This window comes from Trypanosoma cruzi, assembly GCF_000209065.1.
Source record: "Trypanosoma cruzi strain CL Brener chromosome Unknown tcruzi_1047053507523, whole genome shotgun sequence".
NCBI classification, from domain to species: domain Eukaryota; phylum Euglenozoa; class Kinetoplastea; order Trypanosomatida; family Trypanosomatidae; genus Trypanosoma; species Trypanosoma cruzi.
The window spans coordinates 1-21,267 of NW_920369.1; the positions used below are offsets into that span (position 1 = coordinate 1).

Genomic DNA, 21,267 nt, shown 5'->3' on the forward strand with positions numbered 1-21,267 from the left:
GAATGGCGGTGAAAAAGTATTTACTGGAATTGCCTCGGAGCTCCTGACATTGAGTGATGAAGAATCAAAAGAATTGGGTACAAATGCAGTAAAGACACAAGTGCTGGAGGAATGTCCATTTGATGAGAAAAGCGCCTGCCATATAGCGGGTCAGGATGATTCCAAAACCCAGACGAGAGTACTTTTGAGCCGACCAACAACAGTTGTGAAGGGAAGTGATATTTACATGCTTGCTGGAAATTACAGTTGGAAACTTGCCGCTGGTGTTCAGGGAGCTGATGGAGGTTACTGGGGACTCGTGCTGGTGAAAGGGAACGTCAGTAATGAAAACAGTCAAAAAAGAATCTTTTGGAATGATACTTACGCTATCCCGTGGAATTATAACAAACAAAATGAATCCTTGACGCGTCTAATTGGCGGCGGTGGATCGGGTGTTCGGATGGAGGACGGTACGCTTGTGTTCCCAGTGGAAGGCACGAGGAAAAAGACGACGAACCAGGTTGGCACTGAAGAGGATGAAAAGACCGTATCGCTGATCATCCACTCCTTGAAGGATACTAATAGTTGGACGCTGTCGAAGGGGATGTCTGACGGTGGCTGCAGTGATCCCTCCGTCGTGGAGTGGGGACAGAAGGACAAAAAACTCATGATGATGACTGCGTGTGACGATGGCCGCCGCAGGGTGTACGAGTCCGGTGACATGGGGGAGTCGTGGACGGAGGCGCTCGGGACACTCTCGCGCGTGTGGGGCAACAAAAAGAGTGAAGGTGGCGTTAGAAGCGGGTTCATCACAGCGACGATTGACGGTGTTGAAGATAATAACAGGAATGTGATGCTCGTCACCCTGCCGGTTTATCCCAAGGAGGAAGGCAATTCAAAGGGCGTACTCCATCTTTGGCTGACGGACAATACGCACATTGTTGATATTGGGCCGGTATCTAATGATGATGATGACGCTGCTGCCAGCTCCCTGTTGTACAAAAGTGGGAAAAGTGAAGATAAGAAGGAGGAGTTGATCGCACTGTACGAGAAGAAGAAGGGCGATGGAAAAAAACCATCACCCGGTATGGTCTCTGTGCTTCTGACTGAGCAGCTACAGCGTGTGAAGGATGTGCTGGCGACGTGGAAGGAAGTGGACGGACGTGTCTCCAAGCTTTGCTCCTCAAGTGCTGAGGAGAGTGCCCCACCTAACACTGCCTGCAGCGCTGCCATGCCGACGGATGGGCTGGTTGGCTTTTTGTCGGACAACATCTTTGGAAATACATGGAAGGACGAGTACCTCGAGGTGAACGCCACAGTAAATAAGAAAGATGGGGAAACAGGGGAGACAGGGGCAAAAAAGACTTCCGATGGTGTGAAGTTCCATGGTGCGTGGGCGGAGTGGCCTGTTGGCGAGCAGGGGGAGAATCAGCCGTACCACTTTGCGAACTACAACTTCACTCTTGTGGCGACGGTGTCCATCGACGGCGTGCCGCAGGAGGGTTCTCCCATTTCTTTGTTGGGTGCGAAGTGGATTGACGATAATAATCCAGTACTTCTGGGACTGTCGTACAACAAAGAAAAGAAGTGGCAGGTGCTGTGCGGTGGCGGAACTCCTAAGGAGCCCAGCAGCACATCGGAGGCAACAACACACCACGTGGTAATTTTGTTACGGAACGGCACCCAAGGCTCCGCGTACGTCGATGGTCGGCGTGTATTGGGAGATGCAGAATGTGATTTGAAAAATACGGAAGATAAAAAGATCTCCCACTTCTACATTGGAGGGGATGGAAACAGTGCGGGCGGCGTCTCAGAGGTCCAAGACGTGTCTGTGACTGTGACGAACGTGTTGCTGTACAACCGCCCGTTGGATGACAGTGAGATTAATGCGCTTAACACAAAACTTTCTATTCCAAAAGCAGAAGGTACAGAAACAGTGAAAGGTACTCCACCAGAGGCAATTAAACAAGCTACGCCGGAAGCCGAAACTCCGTCTAGTCTTGTCGGGCAGCAGCGGACTGAACAGGATTCGTTGAAGAAAAGTGACGATGCGGGGAGTGGCGGTTTATCCACGTCAGCGGTGTCCAGTGTCACGAATTCCCCAGCAGCCAAAGAGTCCGAAGACCCGTCAGCGTCGGGAACATCTCCCGAAGGACATTCGAATGTGGATGTTGATTCTTCGTCCGAGGGAGTTCAAACGGTGGATGCCGAAGCTGGAGACACGGTGCAAGGAGATGGAACACAACAACCGTCAGTGGGCACTTCCGCCGCAGCAGATACAAATGCCCCTACCGCTGAAACCATGGCGCACGATGGAACCGCAGTGACACCTGAGGTGGGAGGGCACTCTGCTGCGAGTGGGGAAAAGGTGGGAGGGACGGATGGTCAGAAAGGGGAAGATCTCCATGCACGGGACGGTGAAGTAAAGGCCGCGGCACTCAGCAGCAGTCTCGGAAATGTGTCGCAGGGGAATAACAGCGATGCCGGCACTGTGCGTGGGAGCGGACTGCTGCCGCTGCTCCTTCTGTTGGGACTGTGGGGTTTGCGGCTCTGTGAGGAGTGACTGGCTGCCGCGTGGGTCACTTGCGACCTCCCTCTGCACCGACACACACACACGGTAATTAATTTATCTTCTTTAATAACTTTTATTTGCTTTTCCCTGTTTGCTTTTTTGTGCGTTTTTATATCCCCATTTCTTCTTTTTGCTTTCGGGGCAATCACGATGGACGTTTTTTTTCTACTCTTCCCTCTTTAATTGTTTGTTGCTGCACTCTTCCTGTGAGGGGTGCCGTGTGTTTCCGCCCAACTGCTCCACTCGCACACCACCGACACGCTCATGACGACGGCCCTGTGCGCCTCGCCTGCTGCACGCATGAGGAGGGGCCGCGAAGAACGGCGCGCTGAGGGAGCCGTGACGTGTGGGCGTGCGACGAGGGCCTGTGGGGCGGAGCACACATTTCTTCCCTCTTGTTTTGTTTTCTTTGCGGCCAGGGCGGGCAGACACCCGCAGCGCCACACACACAGCCACTCCCTGCCGCCGTGCTTTTCTTTAAGGATTTTTTTTGCTTTGCGTGTTTATTTCATGCGGTGGCGCACCCTTCGGTGTCGGCCTCGTGAGCATTTCTCTCCCCTCCGATGATTTTTTTTTCTTTTGCTGCGCTCACTCCCCCGACGGAGTGACGCGACTGCCGTCATGTCTGCGTGCTTCTCTCAGTCCCCACACACACGAGTGACTGTGCTCTGCGGGCCGCACTCACGCGCCGATGAGAGGGCTGAGGGGAGCAGCAACACGCAGATGACCCCATGAAATATAAACGATGTGCGGACACATGGAGGGTCGGACGGTCGAAGCACACGCAACCATCTTTTTAATTTTCTTTTGTGGGCAAAACACATACAGACAGTTTGGTGTGGCCACACGGCAGCCAGGCGATTTTTTTCTTATTTTAAATTTGTGTGGAGCAGTAATGGACGATTTCTTTTTCATTTATAATTATTTTGTGTGATGGGGTTTACATAAGACGAAGGGTACGTTTTTTGTTTTCAATAAATCTTGTGTGAATTGCCGCTGCTTGGGCTGCGGTGCAGTCGTGAGTTTGAGCGGTCTTCTTCTTGTTGTTGTTTCCGTTATGCGTCCCCGCTGTACATTTTTTTCGTCCCTCCACATACTCTGCTCCCTCTTTTCTACTTCTTTGCTTTGTGTTTCTGCAGGCACACACAACCACACACACACAAGATGCACATTGCAGTGGATATGAATGCACCTTTTGTGGTGCATGCTGGCAGTTGCGTGTGGCGGCTGTTGTCTTCTTCCGTGGCCATGAGGAGGAGGGGAGAGAGGGAGCGCAGCCCGAGACTATTTTCCTGCGGGTGTGATGCACCGCGTGTGACTGCGCTGAGTTGGGCTGCGTGTCCCATTGATGGCGGGATGGCAGGAAATTCTGTGCTGCGTCATGGATGGATGAGGGCTCGCTTGCTCCGTGTGCGTTGTGTGGTGGCCGCGGGTTTTGGCCATTTCCCTGGGGCTGCGGGAATGAGCTGGGGGAGATGGTGGTGGATGTCTTCTCCTCCTGCATGGTGGGTGGCTGCTGGCGTTGTGTGCCCTCCTTGCGTGGATGCCGTCTCGTGGTGTGTGAACTGTGCGGCTGGGCCTGCTGCCCTCTCCTCATGTTGTCTGCGCTCTCTCGCTGTATCCGCTGTGCTCCGTCCCTCTCCCTCTCGTTCCATTCTTTTCCTTCCGCCTCACCGATCAGCTGACTGACACCAGCGACTCCACTACGGGCGATGATGACTGCGATGGTGGCGGTGCGGCGCCGTGCTGGTCCTTGCGCTCTTGTGCTGCTGCTGCTCGTCCGTGTGCGTGACGGCGACAGGAGACGATAATAATGATAACAGCCGTCCTCCCAGCCCTGAGCTAGGGAAACCGGATCCTACAAAAATATGCCTGGTGCATTACAGCCATATGGTGGGGAGACCGGTGGGCCGCAGACAGAGAGTGGGAGAGACAGCGAGGAGGGTTTGAGAAGTCCAGGACCTTCGTTGCCAAAGGAAGCAGGCACAGCCATCACTGGACAGACACGAGTTCCGCCAGAGTCACTGAGTTCGGCTAGCGATAATCCAGAGCCACCAGGTTTGGCAACTCAGTCTCCACACACACACAAGGTGCGACCGGTATGTCAGATGCACAAAATAAAAAGCGCAGTAAAATACACGAGGTGATGAGAATCATAAGGCACGGATATCAAATCAGAAGATCAAAATGCCAAATAGTACCACCAATAAGACTACAACAACGTTCTGGCTCAGCCGGCCGCCTCAACGTGGTGACAGGGTGCAGTACTCTTTGCTAGGGAGGAAGCCAAGCGCCTGCTGCCCATTCGTTGCACGCGGAGAGGTGGCAGACGCCGCACAAACGGGTCGGAAGGGCACCAGATGGAGCCATTTGTAATGGTTGTCTGCTGAGCGGTATTTTCATCCGCTGCTGAATTCCATCGGCGCTTATCAGCGCTATAAATACCGTTTGCGTGCCGTATGTGACGCGCAACGACAAATGTTACTGCTAAGCGGAGACATTGAGCAGCACCCAGGCCCCATAGCAGTACTCCAGATGAACGTTTCTTGCCTCACGCCGTCAAAACTCGCAACATTAATGGCGCAAGGAGCAGACATAATAGCCATCCAGGAGACTTGGAAGTCGTCGGAGCAGATCGCCAGCATGCACACTGGAGATTATGTGCTCTATGCACAGTCGCGCATCGGCAAGGGAGGCGGTGTGGCGGTGCTGGTGCGGAAAACTCTCCGCTCCAAGCGTATACCTCTCACCATCCCCCAGCATGACACCAGCCATGAAGTGGTGGTGGTCCGGGTTGCTCTGGACCAGAACCGTGATCTTATTGTCGCGAGTGCCTATATGAGACCACCACCGCAAGTAACGCAATCCTTCAGGCGGTTAGTAAACTGCCTTCCAGCCTCGTCGCCGCTCCTGCTGTGCGGGATTTCAACATGCATCACCCGCAGTGGGAGCCCTTCTTGGAGACTTCTCCAAGCGAGGTTGCTGCAGAATTTTTAGAACTGTGCACGGATGCGGGACTCACCTTGGTTAACACTCCTGGTGAGATCACGTATGTCCGTGGCACAGGAGAACGATCCTGTATCGATCTGACATGGTCAAAGCATTTGACTGTGTCGGATTGGTCACCTTCCGTGTCGCCGCTTAGTGATCATTATATGCTGACATTCACGCTGCATCAGGCATTTAAGGATACCATACCTTCGGCACCTAGGATATTCCACAGTTGGGGGAAGTGCAAGTGGGATTTATTCATCAAGGACCTCGACGCACAACTTCCGGCATACGACTATAAAAAGCAGTCCACCGGCATTGAAGCTTTCACGAGAGCGCTTATAACTTCGTATCGACGACATTGCCCCCGCGGCATGCACAAGGACGGTCCCAGGCTTTGGGACGACACTCTCATGGAAGCAGAGCGGATTGCTACCGACAGCAAGGCCCGCTATCTACAGTTACCGACGCCCGACCGTGAGGCAGAAATGCAGCGGACAAGGAGTCAATTCTTCCTCCTACTCCGAGAGCGCTTGCGCAACACGTATCTACGTCGCATCAGCAAGTTAAATCCAGGCGAGCCACTCGCATGGAAATACATTTCCGGACGAAAAAAGGCATCACTTCCATCTCCCACATCAATTTTATTAGGAGATGGTCAACACACTTATAAAACAGCAAGGAGAGCAGCGAATGCTCTCAATCGCATCTTTTTTCCACTTCACCCCTCTCACAAGGCAGTTAGGTTTTCCAAAGGCATCAACAGACAGAACACATCCTTGAACATTAATGCTTCTTCTATTTCTGAGCCACAGGATAAAAATGAAGCTGCCACCACATCTGGTTTAGTTGCTCATCTTCACTGCCCTATTGATGCACCTTCTAATTCTACGGAACTGCTTGCTGCGCTACGTAATACGCCGTATGGCAAGGCCCCGGATCGGATGAAGTCTACAGTGAGGCACTGCGACATATTTCGTCAAAGGGCCTTCGATTCCTTCTTCGTTGCATTAACCACAGCTGGACGACCGGTGCGATCCCGGCTGAGTGGAGACGCGCCACCATCGTTCCACTCTTAAAACCCGGCAAGTCGCCGGAACTGCTTGAGTCATATCGACCCATCAGCCTTACTTCCATTGTGAGTAAGGTTGCTGAGAAAATGGTACTGAAGAGATTGCCTTGGGTGTGGACGCCACACCCCCACCAGTATGCATATCTTAGTGTGCGTACCACGACGATGCAGCCGGCACACCTGATACACGAAGTGGAGCATAATAGAAATCATTATTTCCAAGTGAACCTTCCCAAGAAGAGCGGTGTTGGCAATCAACTCCACTACAGACCCCATCGGACCCTGCTAGTGTTGGTTGATTTCAGCAAGGCCTTTGACTCCATAGACCATCGAGTCCTCAGTCGCTTGCTGGCTAATATTCCGGGGGTGAATTGTAGAAGGTGGCTTAGAAACTTTCTATGTGGTCGCTACGCGAAGACACGAGTTGGTCACAGACACGGCGAGCGGCGTCCCATGCTGCGAGGAGTTCCTCAGGGGTCCGTACTGGGACCGTATTTGTTCTCCCTTTACGCACACCCACTTCTCAGTCTGCTGAACAGCTTTGCGGGTGTCACAGCAGACATGTATGCGGACGACCTCTCTATTATCGTGAAGGGGCAGTCCCGGGAAGACGCCATTCCCACTGCCAACATGGTTCTTCAAAAACTGCATGCGTGGAGTCAGGAAAATGGCCTGGCCATCAACCCGTCAAAGCGTTAAGCTGCTTGGTTCACACTCTCCACGCACACGGAGTCAGATTATGATCGTGAAGGAAAGTGGCCCCTGGTAGTGGCTGGATGTCAAACCCCAGTCATGACCATGGGGGCATCGCGAACTACGAAGCTTCTCGGCATGGATCTCGATCCACGACTGACGCTAAATGTGGCGGCCACCAAGCAATGCGCTGCCACTTCGCAAAGGATATCGCAGCTACGCTGCATAGCGCACAAAGAGGCGGGACCATCTCCACATGACCTACGCACGTTCGCCATTGGATACGGTGCTTCCAAATTACGCTATGGCAGCGACCTCATATGGGCAGTAGCGACGGATTCAGCGAAGAATGAGATGCAGAAGACGTACGCAACTCTGGCACGCACTGTCAGCGGAGTTCCGAGCACTGTCGACCCGGAATCCGCGCTACTGGAGGCTAATATGCCGCCGCTTCACGTCCTTTGCCTGCGCGCGCGGCTCTCCATATTTGAGAACACACTCGCATGTCAGATGGACTGGATGCGGAGACCCCCGCCTGAGCCACCGCCTCGCGCCGGTTTCCGCATCTCGCCATTATCTCGGGACGAGCTATATGCCTTCGTAGACGCATACACAAAGGACTATGGCATCACCGAGAGCTCGCCACGCGAAGAGCGGTTCTTTCGCAGCTCCATTCCTCCCTGGTTTGCGGCCTCCGCTCACCGGGTCACCATCGGTGTGGAACTTCCGATAGACCTCTCAATAACTGACGAAGAAGAGCTGATACGGGAAAGGCGCAGAGTCAGCGAAGAGGCTCTGGCGCTGCACAGCCATCGTTCGTGGATACTCGCGACCGATGGCGGTGTCGACGTTCCCAAGTCAGCAGGGGTTGGAATACTGCTTTCATCCCTCAACTCATCGAAGATAATAGAAAAGGCCAGCATAAACTGCGGTGCACGCCCATGCAGCTACAGGACGGAATCCCGTGCGCTGCTTCTAGCCCTAGAGAAGCTGATGATTCCTCGTATCCGCCACAGGCGTAAAACCCTGCTTGTGGTTACGGACAGTCAGTCTCTTCTAGCGGCTCTAAACAGGGGCCCGCCCAGTCAGACCGACTGGACGGAGGACCAGATCTGGCAGCGTCTCTTAACACTGACGTGTGCCGGCTGGTCCGTGCACCTGCAGTTTTGTTACGGACATTGCGGAGTACATGCTAACGAGCTTGCAGATCAGTATGCGACGCAGACTATGGAAAGTGGACAATACACGGAGCAAGGAATCGCACCTTATGGCATACGGATCTGCTGACATGTTTCACTACCCAGCTCACCAACAAGTGGCGTGGTACCATTCGTCAAGACACTCACCGCTAATTGCTTTGCGGCACAAGGCCATCAGATCTCAGCGGTAAGGACCTGATCACTCAGGAAGTTCTTCACCGTCAGGAACTGGTTCACCTCGCAAGGGCAAGGTGCGGGGAATCTGAGCTCTGGGGCCGACTATACTGGGCCGTGAGAGATTGCACGAACCAATGCCGTTTCTGCAACATCTCACCGGAACAGTCTGCATATATGCGCTCTAACAAAGATCAAACTGCAACTGGGACGGACACTGTTCCCCCGTCGGCGAGGGATGAAGACGTCTCTCCAGTAAGGAGACAAACCGTCACACGCCGTCGGAAGGAGAAATGTCCGCACTGTGATTCTACATTGACGGGATTCTCGGGTCTCGTCAGTCACTGTCGGTCATTTCATCCGGAACATCCTCCACCGCTTCCCGAGCTCAAATGTGATTTCTGTGACATGGTTTTCCCCACACGGAGAAGCACCGCACCGCACAGAAGTTGCTGCGCACACAACCCAGACGCCACACGACATTTAAACAGAAGTGCCAGGCGGCGATCTCTGCTGCCGCAGGATCAGCCAGCTTCCACAAGCACGCCAATTGGCCCGCAGGAAACCTTGCACCATCTGCTTCTAGGATGTTCAGGCACCTTGGCTGTGCGTCAACGACTGGGCATTGAACAGGACCTTCGCCTCGGAAAGTTCTCTCAATGGCAGCTGCTTCACAGCAGGAAACTTTTGTCGTTGCTCGACCACCTCTTCGGCACCCAGATGGCATTGTATAGCTAGACGCGCTGGTAAGAGTAGGAAAAAAATATAATGACCTCATGACGTCCAATACCACCGATGTGTACGGGCGATGGGACTGTATCCATGGTCCTCGAGCACACGCCCCGCCGCTAAGGAGCCCACAAACAGCGGTGCGTGCAGCAGCGCCACACAGACCACATCTTCTTTAAGCAAAAAAATCTAAGCGAGCAGAGGAATCTTTTTTGAAGGTGACATGTCCTTCCCGACGGTGAGCAGTGGCGAATGTATCACCTCGTGTGTGGAAACACCACTGCTGCTTCTGCTTTTGGGACTGTGTGTGGTTGTGGCAGTGTTCTGAGCCACGGAGTGTTGAGTTGCGACTTCTCACAGAGAATATTTACCGCGTTCCCTGCGGGCTTTCTTTTTTTGATGTTCTTTTTAATGTTGTTTACATGGAGCAATGGGAGTACCTTTTTCTTTTGTTTTACTTAATGGTCGGTTGCTGCGCACCGTCATGAGCGAATTGCTTTCCCTCTTGATTGCTTCTGTTGCCTACACGCAGTACAGGCCCCACGGCTGTGCGCTCCACGGACGACACAAAAGGAGGAGTGGAGAGACAGGCCGGATGCCGCATGAAATGTGTGGGATGTTGTGTGGGCTTGTGGAACAGTAATAATTTTTTCCTTGTGCAGGTACTGTACGCATGTACATATAAACACAGTCCTGCATTACTGCATGGCGTATGAAATGATGATTCTGCTGAAGCGTATTTTTTTGAGGAGGAGACTCCTGTTGGGCACTCAACTACTTTTTTTGTTTTGGTATCGGTTTTTTACTTCTGGTGTGCAGGTCAGTGTGCGTTCCTCTGCAGGGCTGCTGCCGTTGTTTACGGTGCGTATTTCTTTGTGATTTTTCTCTGCCTTTTGCTTTCACTCTGCGTTGACGGGGAGTTAGTTTGTGCTGAAGGCTACACGCAAGTGACAGGAGTGATGGCGATGATGATGACTGGCCGTGTGCTGCTGGTGTGTGTCCTCTGCGTGCTGTGGTGCGGTGCCGGAGGTAGCTGTGACGTGGAGGTGCCACCTGCTGTCGAGCCACTTGTTCATCCTGCTAGTGGTTCTGGAGTTAACGGCAATGCCAGCGGTCATACGGTGACCGGTGAGGCGGAAGTGGTTTCCTTACAGCAATCACGGTTGGACAACGTTGGGAATTCCGCAGCCGGGTACCCGCAATTGCAAGCTGCTTTAGAGCCTGAATCACCAACGGAGCAGCCACAATCCGACCCCGAACATATGGTTCCATCAACACATTCACAATCATCGGGCGAAGGACGGCAAGATGGAACACCCGACGGTCAACCAGGGAAACCTGGGATTTCACCCAGTCAAGAGGACAATAAGGATGTATCAATTGAAAATCAACAGAGTAATGATCCGCCATCTCATTCGGGTAACGACGATGTCGTCAGCCGTAATAGTGGGGAGCGCACAGAAGATGATTCGAGGCGTGCTGAAACTCTTGTTGTCGCACCGTCAGAAGAGGGGCAGGAGCCTGAAAATGTCACTCCTTCCTTGGAACAACCCTTGGAAACTTCCACAGCCGCACCGGCCGTTACCACTCAAACAACTTCCATTACGCTGCCCGAAGAAAATGAGAGCAACACCGTCAAAATGAATGATGCAGCACCACATTCAACAGTCACCGCCAACACAAATCATACGGTGACACCTGCCGAAAATGACAGCAGCACCGCGGTCTCCCATGCCACCTCCCCTCTTTTGCTTCTTGTTGTTGTTGTTGCGTGTGCGGCTGCGGTGGTGGTCGCGTGAGAGTGAGGGAGAGAGAGCCGTGCACCGCCCGCACACACACTCGTCCTTCTCTGTGTGTGTGTGTGTCCCCTTGCATGGACTCTCGCCCTCACCTCACCCCACGAAGCACACACATAATGTGCCCACTGTATATGTGCATGCACACCCATGCAGGCCCGTTGGTGCTCTCTTTTGCACGACACGCACCGCTGCCGTCCTGCCTGGCTGCATGGGCGGAGCACCGTAACTGTTTCTGTTTTTTTTTATTGCATTGAGTGGGCGACCTCTCTCTCTCTCCCTGTGTGTGTGTGTTTTGCTTTACGGGAGTAATGAGAGTGTGTGTGCGCTGGTCGTCCCACGCTTCGGCTTTTTTTTTTGTTTTCCTTTTTGATTTTGTGGTTGAGTGCACCCATTCCGCGGCTGCGTGTGTGTGTGTGTGATGATATGAGTAATTTGCGTGTGTGCTATCTGCCTCTCTCTGCCGTTGCTTTCTTCAGACTCTCTTGTGTTCCGTACAGCTGCTCTGCAAGTATAGGCACTGAAAAACACACACGCCATGCATACATACAAGCCATGTTTCACACGTTGTGGGGCGGTGTGAACGCTGAGGACGCACGCACACGATTTTTCTGTGGCCCTTGCGAGGAGGGAGGGTGTGAGCTCGCCGTGCGTCCCCTGGACTTGCTGCGGTTGTGGTGTTGGCGAAGTGCAGCAGTTGACTAACGTGGTGTGGCATTGAGGGTGCCTGGGAAAGGTGAGCATGGATTCTTGCCCAGCAGCTGCACGTGCCGACGTGTTCCTCTCGCTGTGGATTTTACGACGGAGGATTCTCCGGCTATGCGGGGCGATGTGCGATGGATGCGCTGGAAGAGACAACAGTAAAACGACTGGCGGCAGTGCGTGTGGGCGTTGCTCTGTGTGTGCTGACGCGTGGCGGAAGCACACGATACCCGCTGTGGCTTTTACTGCTGGTGGCAGTCGCTGTGTGTTCCCGGTGCACTGTTCTTCCTTCTCGTTCCGTGTGTCTTTGTGCGTGAGTTGTTGTTGTTGGAAGTGACTGCGGCGGGGATGATGATGCCACTCACCGTGGATGGGCGGCGGTGCTCACTGTTTAACCTCATTTTCTTTGCGTCTCTTTCTTTTCCACACACAAAGGAAAGGAAGTAAGGCTAAACGCTAATCGCTACTGTGAAATTCGAAGGCTCTGAAAGGACCAACAACACACACACCGCCCACACACACGTATTTGTATGCTCTCACGTGCTGCTGCAGTGAAGGCACCCCGCACACACAACCGTCGCCGCGTGACCGGATCCAGCGGGAGGAGGAGGGAAGGAGGAGAGAGTGAGCGGCAGAGGCCCAACATGTCGCGGCATCTCTTCTACTCTGCGGTGCTGCTCCTCGTTCTTGTGATGATGTGCTGCAACGCTGGTGGTGCTGCGGAAGCTGCTGGGCAGTCACCTGAACCCCAGTTTGGATGGAAGGACATCAAGGATGAGGTGGGTGTAACTGTGGAGTCGTTGGGTGCTCCCGGCCTTCTAAAAGTGGGGAGTGACGTGTTTGCCGTTGCCGAGGCGCAGTGCAAGAAAGATGAAAACACCTTTACTGGCATTGCATCCCAAATTCTCACGAAAGATAATACTAACACACCAGTGGAAATAATGAATGATGCCAAAAAGGACGCACAGGTTCTGGAGGAAGGCACTACCCCAAACAAAAAAAAAGTAGATGTGAGCCGACCAACAACAGTTGTGAAGGGAAAAGATATTTACATGCTTGTTGGAAAAAACAGCCGGACAGATGCCGCTGATGCTCAGGAGAGGGGTGCAGGTGACTGGGGACTTTTGCTGGTGAAAGGGAAAGTCAACAGTGTTGAAGAAAATAACAAAAAAATTGACTGGAAAGATACCACCGATGTCCCGCAAGCATCTGTTGACGAACTAGATTCCTGGACAGGGTTGACTGGCGGCGGTGGATCGGGTCTTAAGATGGATGACGGTAGGCTCCTGTTTCCAGTGGAAGGCACGAAGAAGGAGAAGAAGGGTGAATCAAATGACGGAAAGACCGTCTCACTGCTCATATACAGTTCAGAGGATACTGCTGAGAGTTGGAAGTTATCGAAGGAGATTCCTGACGGTGGCTGCAGTGATCCCTCCGTCGTGGAGTGGAAGAAGAAGGACAAAAAACTCATGATGATGACTGCGTGTGATGATGGCCGCCGCAGGGTGTACGAGTCCGGTGACAAGGGGGAGTCGTGGACGGAGGCACTCGGGACACTCTCGCGCGTGTGGGGCAGCAACAAAAAAGGAAAAGCGAAGGCCGTTAGGAGCGGGTTCATCACAGCGACGATTGACGGTGTTGAAGATAACAGAAATGTGATGCTCGTTACTCTGCCGGTGTATCCCGAGAAAGCTGTTACAGGAGGCACTTCAAAGGGAAAACTCCATCTTTGGCTGACGGACAATACGCACATTGTTGATATTGGGCCGGTATCCGATGATGACGCTGCCGCCAGCTCCCTGTTGTACAAAAGTGCTGGAAGTGGTGATAATGAGAAGGATGAGTTGATTGCACTGTACGAGAAGGACGGGGAAAAACCATCACACAGTCTTTGGTCTGTGCGTCTGACTGCGCAGCTGCAGCGTGTGAAGGATGTGCTGGCGACGTGGAAGAAAGTGGACGACCGTGTCTCCGAGCTGTGCCCTTCTAAAAGTGCCGCAGAAAGTGCCTCACCTGAAAATGCCCGCAGCACCGCTGTGAGGATCACGGATGGGCTGGTTGGCTTTTTGTCCGGCAACTTCTCTGAGTACACATGGAGGGACGAGTACCTCGGAGTGAACGCCACAGTGAAGAACAATGATGAAGGTAATAAGGCAACATTGCATGCCGGCGGAGTGACGTTCAAAGGAGCGTGGGCGGAGTGGCCTGTTGGCAGGCAGGGGGAGAATCAGCCGTACCACTTTGCGAACTACAACTTCACTCTTGTGGCGACGGTGTCCATCGACGGTGAGCCGCAGGAGGGTCCTATTCCTTTGATGGGTGTGCAGATGAATGACAGCGGGAAGACTGTACTCCTGGGACTGTCGTACAACAAAGAAAAGAAGTGGCAGGTGCTGTGTAGTGGCGGAAAGACAACGGAGCACAGCAGCACTTGGGAGAAGGATACAACACATCAGGTGGTGCTTGTGCTACGGAATGGCACCCAAGGCTCCGCGTACGTCGATGGTCAGCGTGTGGGTGAGGATGAGGCGTGTGCATTGGAGAATAAGGATTCAAAAGCGGTATCCCACTTCTACATTGGAGGGGATGGAAACAGTGCGGGCGGCGCAGGGAACCAAGCAGACGTCTCTGTGACTGTGACGAACGTCCTGCTGTACAACCGCCCGTTGGATGACACTGAGATCGCCGCCCTCAACCCGAATAAAGCCCCTACTCCATCTCCGGTGAAGGAGCCTTCTCAGGGAACCGTGATTAAGATTTCTCCTGGTGGTCAAGGAAAGGAGGGACAGAGACAGTTGTTGGGGAGCAGTGATGTGAAAGGTGTATCCGCTTCAACAGTGTCCAGTGCCAGGAATTCCTCAGGAGAAGAGGGGCCTGCAACCCCGTTGGCGTCAGAAGAATCTTTCGATGGAAGCAAAAATGTGGGTGGCGCTTCCTCGCCTGGCAGTGACGCTGCGGTGGAGGTCGCAGGAGGAACTAATGGGCAGGGGGAGGACATCCATGCACGAGACAAGGAAGCAAAGGCTGCGGCACTCAGCAGCAGCCTCGGAAATGTGTCGCAGGGGAATAACAGCGATGCCGGCACTGTGCGTGGGAGCGGACTGCTGCCATCGCTGCTTCTTCTGTTGGGACTGTGGGGGTTCGCGGCTCTGTGAGGAGTGACTGGCTGCCGCGTGGGACACTTGCAACCTACCCAGTACCGACACACACGGTAATTAATTTATCTTCTTTAATAACTTTTGTTTACTTTTTCCCTGTTTGCTTTTTTGTGCGTTTTTATATCCCCATTCCTTCTTTTTTTTTTTTGCTTTTGGGGCAATCACTATGGACGTTTTTTCTTTTCTACTCTTCCCTCTTTAATTGTTTGTTGCTGCACTCTTCCTGTGAGGGGTGCCGTGTGTTTCTGCCCAACTGCTCCACTCGCACACCCACCGACACGCTCGTGACGACGGCCCTGTGCGCCTCGCCTGCTGCACGCATGAGGAGGGGCCGCGAAGAACGGCGCGCTGAGGGAGCCGTGACGTGTGGGCGTGCGACGAGGGCCTGTGGGGCGGAGCACACATTTCTTCCCTCTTGTTTTGTTTTCTTTGCGGCCAGGGCGGGCAGACACCCGCAGCGCCACACACACAGCCACGCCCTGCCGCCGTGCTTTTCTTTAAGGATTTTTTTTGCTTTGCGTGTTTATTTCATGCGGTGGCGCACCCTTCGGTGTCGGCCTCGTGAGCATTTCTCTCCCCTCCGATGATTTCTTTTTCTTTTGCTGCGCTCACTCTCCCGATGGGGTGACGCGACTCCCGTCATGTCTGCGTGCTTCTCTCAGTCCCCACACACACGAGTGACTGTGCTCTGCGGGCCGCACTCACGCGCCGATGAGAGGGCTGAGGGGAGCAGCAACACGCAGATGACCCCATGAAATATAAACGATGTGCGGACACACGGAGGGTCGGACGGTCGAAGCACACGCAACCATCTTTTTAATTTTATTTTGCGGGCAAAATACATGCAGACAGTTTGGTGTGGCCACACGGCAGCCAGGCGATCTTTTTCTTATTTTAAATTTGTGTGGAGCAGTAATGGACGATTTCTTTTCATTTATAATTATTTTGTGTGGTGGGGTTTACATAAGACGAAGGGGGACGTTTTTTGTTTTCAATAAATATTGTGTGAATTGCCGCTGCTTGGGCTGCAGTGCAGTGATGAGTTTGAGCGGTCTTCTTCTTGTTGTTTCCGTTGTGCGTCTCCGCTGTACATTTTTGTGCGTCCCTCCACATACTCTGCTCCCTCTTTTCTACTTCTTTGCTTTGTGTTTCTGCAGGCACACACAACCACACACACACAAGATGCACATTGCAGTGGATTTGAATGCACCCGTTGTGGTGCATGCTGGCGGTTGCGTGTGGCTGCTGCTTCTTCCGTGGCCATGAGGAGGAGGGAGAGAGGGAGCGCAGCCCGAGTCTATTTTCCTGCGGGTGTGTTGCACCGCGTGTGACTGCGCTGAGTTGGGCTCCGTGTCCCATTGATGGCGGGATGGCAGGAAATTTTTACCGCGTCATGGATGGATGAGGGCTCGCTTGCTCCGTGTGCGTTGCGTGGTGGCCGCGGGGTTTTGGACATTTCCCTGGGGCTGCGGGAATGAGCTGGGGGAGATGGTGGTGGATGTCTTCTCCTCCTGCATGGTGGGTGGCTGCTGGCGTTGTGTGCCTTCCTTGCGTGGATGCCGCCTCGTGGTGTGTGAACTGTGCGGCTGGGCCTGCTGCCCTCTCCTCATGTTGTCTGCGCCCTCTCGCTGTATCCGCTGTGCTCCGTCCCTCTCCCTCTCGTTCCATTCTTTTCCTTTCCGTCTCACCGATCAGCTGACTGACACCAGCGACTCCACTACGGGCGATGATGACTGCGATGGTGGCGGTGCGGCGCCGTGCTGGTCCTTGCGCTCTTGTGCTGCTGCTGCTCGTCCGTGTGCGTGACGGCGACAGGAGACGATAATAATGATAACAGCCGTCCTCCCAGCCCTGAGCTAGGGAAACCGGATCCTACAAAAATATGCCTGGTGCATTACAGCCATATGGTGGGGAGACCGGTGTGCCACAGACAGAGAGTGGGAGAGACAGCGAGGAGGGTTTGAGAAGTCCAGGACCTTCGTTGCCAAAGGAAGCAGGCACAGCCATCACTGGACAGACACGAGTTCCGCCAGAGTCACTGAGTTCGGCTAACGATAATCCAGAGCCACCAGGTTTGGCAACTCAGTCTCCACACACACACACAAGGTGCGACCGGTATGTCAGATGCACAAAATAGAAGGCACAGTAAAATACACGAGGCGATGAGAATCATAAGGCACCGACATCAAAACAGAAGATCAAAATGCCAAATAGTACGACCACTACTACGAATACAACACAGGCACCAAGTGATACGGCTATGAATGCAGAGGCGCCAACCACGACTTCCCACGCACCGTCACGTTTTCGGGAAATCGACGGCAGCCTCAGCAGCTCTGCGTGGGTGTGTGCCCCGCTGCTGCTCGCCGTATCCGCGATGGTGTATACCACTGTGAAATAACGAATTGTGTGGGGGCTGTGCGTCCCAGCACTCAACCACGGGGACATTTGTGCGCGTCTACTGTGGTCCGATGTAAATAAATAAGAGAAAGTAATGATTGTGTTTTGCTTTATTTTCCTCCGCTGCTCTTCTGTGTGCTCCGTGTTGCTCTCCACATCCGTCACGTTGAACGCATTCCAGAGACACTCATATGCACGACACGCTTACAACTGTTTGCGTAGATGCATGTTTTTGTGGTGATGCATGCGCACCGGAGCCATTAGGTGCAGCTGTTTGTTTTTTGTTTTTACTTTATTGCTCTTTCTTCACTTCTGTTTTGTTATTAAGTGCCTTTTTTTCTCACTAATTGCTGCGGGGCTGTGTGTTTGTGTTTCCCCCATACACTGATTTTGTCTGCCCCACGGTGCGTGCAAGCGGCTATCATTTGTTGCTGTACGGTGACTGTGCGTGTTGTAGCGGCCGTCTCCTTTTGCTTTCACTCTGCGTTGACGTGTTGTTATTTTGTGCTGAAGGCTGCACGCAAGTGACAGGAGTGATGGCGATGACGATGACTGGCCGTGTGCTGCTGGTGTGTGCCCTCTGCGTGCTGTGGTGCGGTGCCGGCGGTGGTGGATGTGCTGAAGCGCCTTCTTCAGCTCCTCCGGGTTCTTCGCCCGACAAGAACCCTCAAAACGAGAATGATACCACACGTGGCGCTGCAGAAGGTGACCAAAACGGTGAACAGGCAGCGCCACAAGTGCCCACATCACCAACGAATTCAGAATCACAGGGAGTGCCAGCGAACCCGCCACATACAATACAACCCGAAGGAGCATCAGAAACGACAAGTACAACGAAGGGCAGCAAGGATCAAAATGCACAAGAAGGTAAAAAGGGGGAAAAAGAAGAGAAAGAGAAAGACGACGAAGACGAAGCAGAGGAAGAGAAAGAGGTGGAAGTGGAAGAAGACGAAGAGGAAGAGGGGGAGACAAAGAAAGGAGGAGTTGTTGCCAGCACCACAGAGGTGACCTCAGCAGTTAGTCAAGAGCAGCCAAGTTTCTCTTCTGGTGCGGCGGGAGCATCGAATATAACAAATCCCAACAGCACACAAACAACTGGAGACGATGATCCAGCAGCTGATGTTTCAGGAACACGAGAGGCAAAACAAAATGAAAATAAAGATGCCAATCCGAAAGAAACACCAGTCGAAGCCACAGCCATGAAAAATACAACGGCGACGACTGGCGACAGTGATGGCAGCACCGCGGTCTCCCACACCACCTCCCCTCTTTTGCTTCTTCTTGTTGTTGCGTGTGCGGCTGCGGTGGTGGCCGCGTGAGAGTGAGGGAGAGAGAGCCGTGCACCGCCCGCACACACACTCGTCCTTCTCTCTCTGTGTGTGTCTCCTTGCATGGACTCTCGCCCTCACCTCACCCCACGAGGCACACACATAATGTGCCCATTGTATATATGCATGCACACCCATGCAGGCCCGTTGGTGCTCTCTTTTGCACGACACGCACCGCTGCCGTCCTGCCTGGCTGCATGGGCGGAGCACCGTAACTGTTTTTTATTGCACCGAGTGGGCGACCTCTCTCTCTCCCTGTGTGTGTGTGTTTTGCTTTACGGGAGCAGTGAGAGTGTGTGTGCGCTGGTCGTCCCACGCTTCGGCTTTTTGTTTTGTCTTGAATCTTTGCTTCTGTTGTGGTTGGGTGCACCCATTTTACTTTCATTGATTGGTTTTCTTCTTAAACTGCGGATGGCTGAATTTTCCCTTTTGTATTCTCCTGTTCTTTGTTTCTTCCCACGCAATCGGTCCTTGTTGCTTCAGCGAGCCACGAAATATTTGCCTAACACCCACATCAATGGCTTACTTGCTCTACACCCCACATTAGTTTGAGACGCTGGTGCTGCTGCATGTGATGATGCTTATGGTGTGATTGCCAGCGGATGCTTTGCTGTCACTTTGACGTACCCTCGATTTGTTGAATATGTGATGCGTGCCGACACCACGAGTTGGATCCGCGTTGTTGGGAGGGACGCACCCTTTTTGAGTGGTGAGTGCGCTGCAGCCATACACCGTCATTGGGATGGATGGATGCCCATCCGCATCAACGTATCCACAAGGGACCTGGATGATACCGGGAAGTATTGGATCTCAGGGAGGTACCACGCAATGAATTCATTGAATGGCAATTGTGAGTGTGAAGGTGACGTTGTATCCTCTGCGCACGGGATCATTCTTGAAAATGAGGTTGTTCCTGCTGCTTTCAAACTGCATGCGGATCGTCTGCTCGTGCAGCCACTGGAGGGTCCTTTGATTGTGCCCCCATTTGCCACGGGCAGCGTTTGCAGTCGGTTCACCTACCCGCACATAGCCAGCTGCAGCACGGTGGGGAATATTGCCGGTGCGTGGCAGAGTGCCGTCGGTGGTGGTGCACTCGACGACTTCCGCGATGGCTGCGAGGATGCCTCGCGACTGCGACGACATTGATGGCATGGAGCTGCAGGATGGCGATGATGACGGGGGGACGCTGGAGTCGCACTGGCCGCAGCGCCACGCGAAGGATGAGTGGATGGCACCGATTGGTTGTGCCGTCTACTGCACGGAGCTGTTGCTGGCCGCACCGGCTGACCTGGGCTGCATGAGGGTGGAGTGGGAGATGGCGGAGCCGATGCGCTGGTGAAGGAATTCGTGCTGTGCGCTGCTGCAGAGGAAGTGCTCCGCACCGAACATGAGTGAATATTCCCAGATGTTCTGAAAAACGGGCGTTCCTGCGAGACGCTGCACGTTGGATCGGTATTCCAGTGGTTGGTGTGTAGACGGAGTATCCATGAAGGGTCAGCAAAACGCCCGATGGACAGTTGCCCCGTCATTGGTCCCGCACTGGATGTGAGAAATGCTGCCGCTGTTATTTGGAGGGGAGAATGTTTGTCTGCGGTGCCTGGGGACAAGCCCTCTTCGTGGTGTCTGGACACGCCTCCCACCAACACGACGGATGCGAGGGACCCGGAAGAAACATACATCTCGGTGCTGTCATGCATGCGGCATTGCGGTGCCTCGGCATGCGGGTGCGTCTGAGAGGGACTGAAGAGGGTAACGCCCGTTGTGCCCCGTGCACGGCCGAGGCGACGATTACGTGGGTTGCTCCGCCCTACGACGAGGGAAAAGCTATTTTCCGTGACCACGCGCAGGTGTGCACGATATCCGCCACCAGCGTCAGTTTCCTTCCAATAGTTTCGTGGGACGGCGAGGAGAGGGTGTGGAGCAGGACGGTTTCACTGGCAGCTACTGAACAAGCTTTGCTACGGGCATCCGTCCCCGATCCAGAGAGCATTGGGACCGGCCGCGGCACACCACCGAATTATGTGGACACGGCTGCTCCCCAGAAGCATCCGTCGCCAGAGGAGAGGGAAGTCGCCTCAGGTGCCACGACGGCAACGGAGTGCTCTTGCCCAGCGTCACGGCGGGTGCGCCGCAGGAGGCGGAGAAGAAAAGCGATCTTCTGGACATCGACGATGTGGTCGCCGATGGTGTGACGTCTGTTGTCGGACAATCGTTAGGAGATGAGGCCGCCAGCGACAAGGCCGGTGGCGGTGCCACAGCCACGGGACCCAAGGGCCCTGATGCCGCTGATGACGCGCAGGGCGCCGTGGACCCTCCGCCGCGAGAGGATGAGGGGGCGGTGGTGCGCGGGGTTGGGAGGCAGACATGAAGGACGCCCCGCCTCCGATCCACGGCAATAACAGTGCGGCTGCTGCTTTTCCCTTTCCGCTGATTCTTCTGCTTGCCGCTGCCGCCGCGGTGCCAACACTCAGCAG

At 53.8% G+C, this 21,267-nt stretch overlaps 4 protein-coding genes and 2 pseudogenes across 4 annotated transcripts, besides 6 other annotated features; all 6 read left to right on the forward strand.

The window, feature by feature from the left end:
- On the forward strand, positions 1-2,542 carry Tc00.1047053507523.10 (trans-sialidase, putative; the record flags this gene model as incomplete). Its single annotated transcript, XM_805193.1, has 1 exon — positions 1-2,542. A coding segment is annotated over one exon (2,542 nt), but the record flags the coding sequence as incomplete, so codon positions are not given.
- Positions 1-13,860: a sequence feature (areas not merged during assembly with more than two copies in the genome that could not be assigned to a particular haplotype).
- Positions 4,775-9,444: a mobile genetic element.
- Tc00.1047053507523.60 (mucin-associated surface protein (MASP), putative) lies at positions 10,369-11,208 on the forward strand (the record flags this gene model as incomplete). Its single annotated transcript, XM_805194.1, has 1 exon — positions 10,369-11,208. One exon carries the CDS (start codon positions 10,369-10,371, stop codon positions 11,206-11,208), a length of 840 nt encoding a protein of 279 aa, XP_810287.1.
- Tc00.1047053507523.70 (trans-sialidase, putative) lies at positions 12,438-15,062 on the forward strand (the record flags this gene model as incomplete). The annotated part of the gene is made up of 1 exon (XM_805195.1): positions 12,438-15,062. The coding sequence occupies one exon, from the start codon at positions 12,438-12,440 to the stop codon at positions 15,060-15,062; it is 2,625 nt and encodes an 874-aa protein (XP_810288.1).
- Positions 13,861-14,718: a sequence feature (haploid, Esmeraldo-like haplotype).
- Positions 14,719-14,875: a sequence feature (haploid, non-Esmeraldo-like haplotype).
- Positions 14,876-21,267: a sequence feature (areas not merged during assembly with more than two copies in the genome that could not be assigned to a particular haplotype).
- On the forward strand, positions 16,792-17,466 carry Tc00.1047053507523.75 (annotated as a pseudogene).
- On the forward strand, positions 18,002-18,784 carry Tc00.1047053507523.80 (mucin-associated surface protein (MASP), putative; the record flags this gene model as incomplete). Its single annotated transcript, XM_805196.1, has 1 exon — positions 18,002-18,784. The coding sequence occupies one exon, from the start codon at positions 18,002-18,004 to the stop codon at positions 18,782-18,784; it is 783 nt and encodes a 260-aa protein (XP_810289.1).
- Positions 18,327-18,449: a sequence feature (GA-rich).
- Positions 19,792-20,268, forward strand: Tc00.1047053507523.90 (annotated as a pseudogene).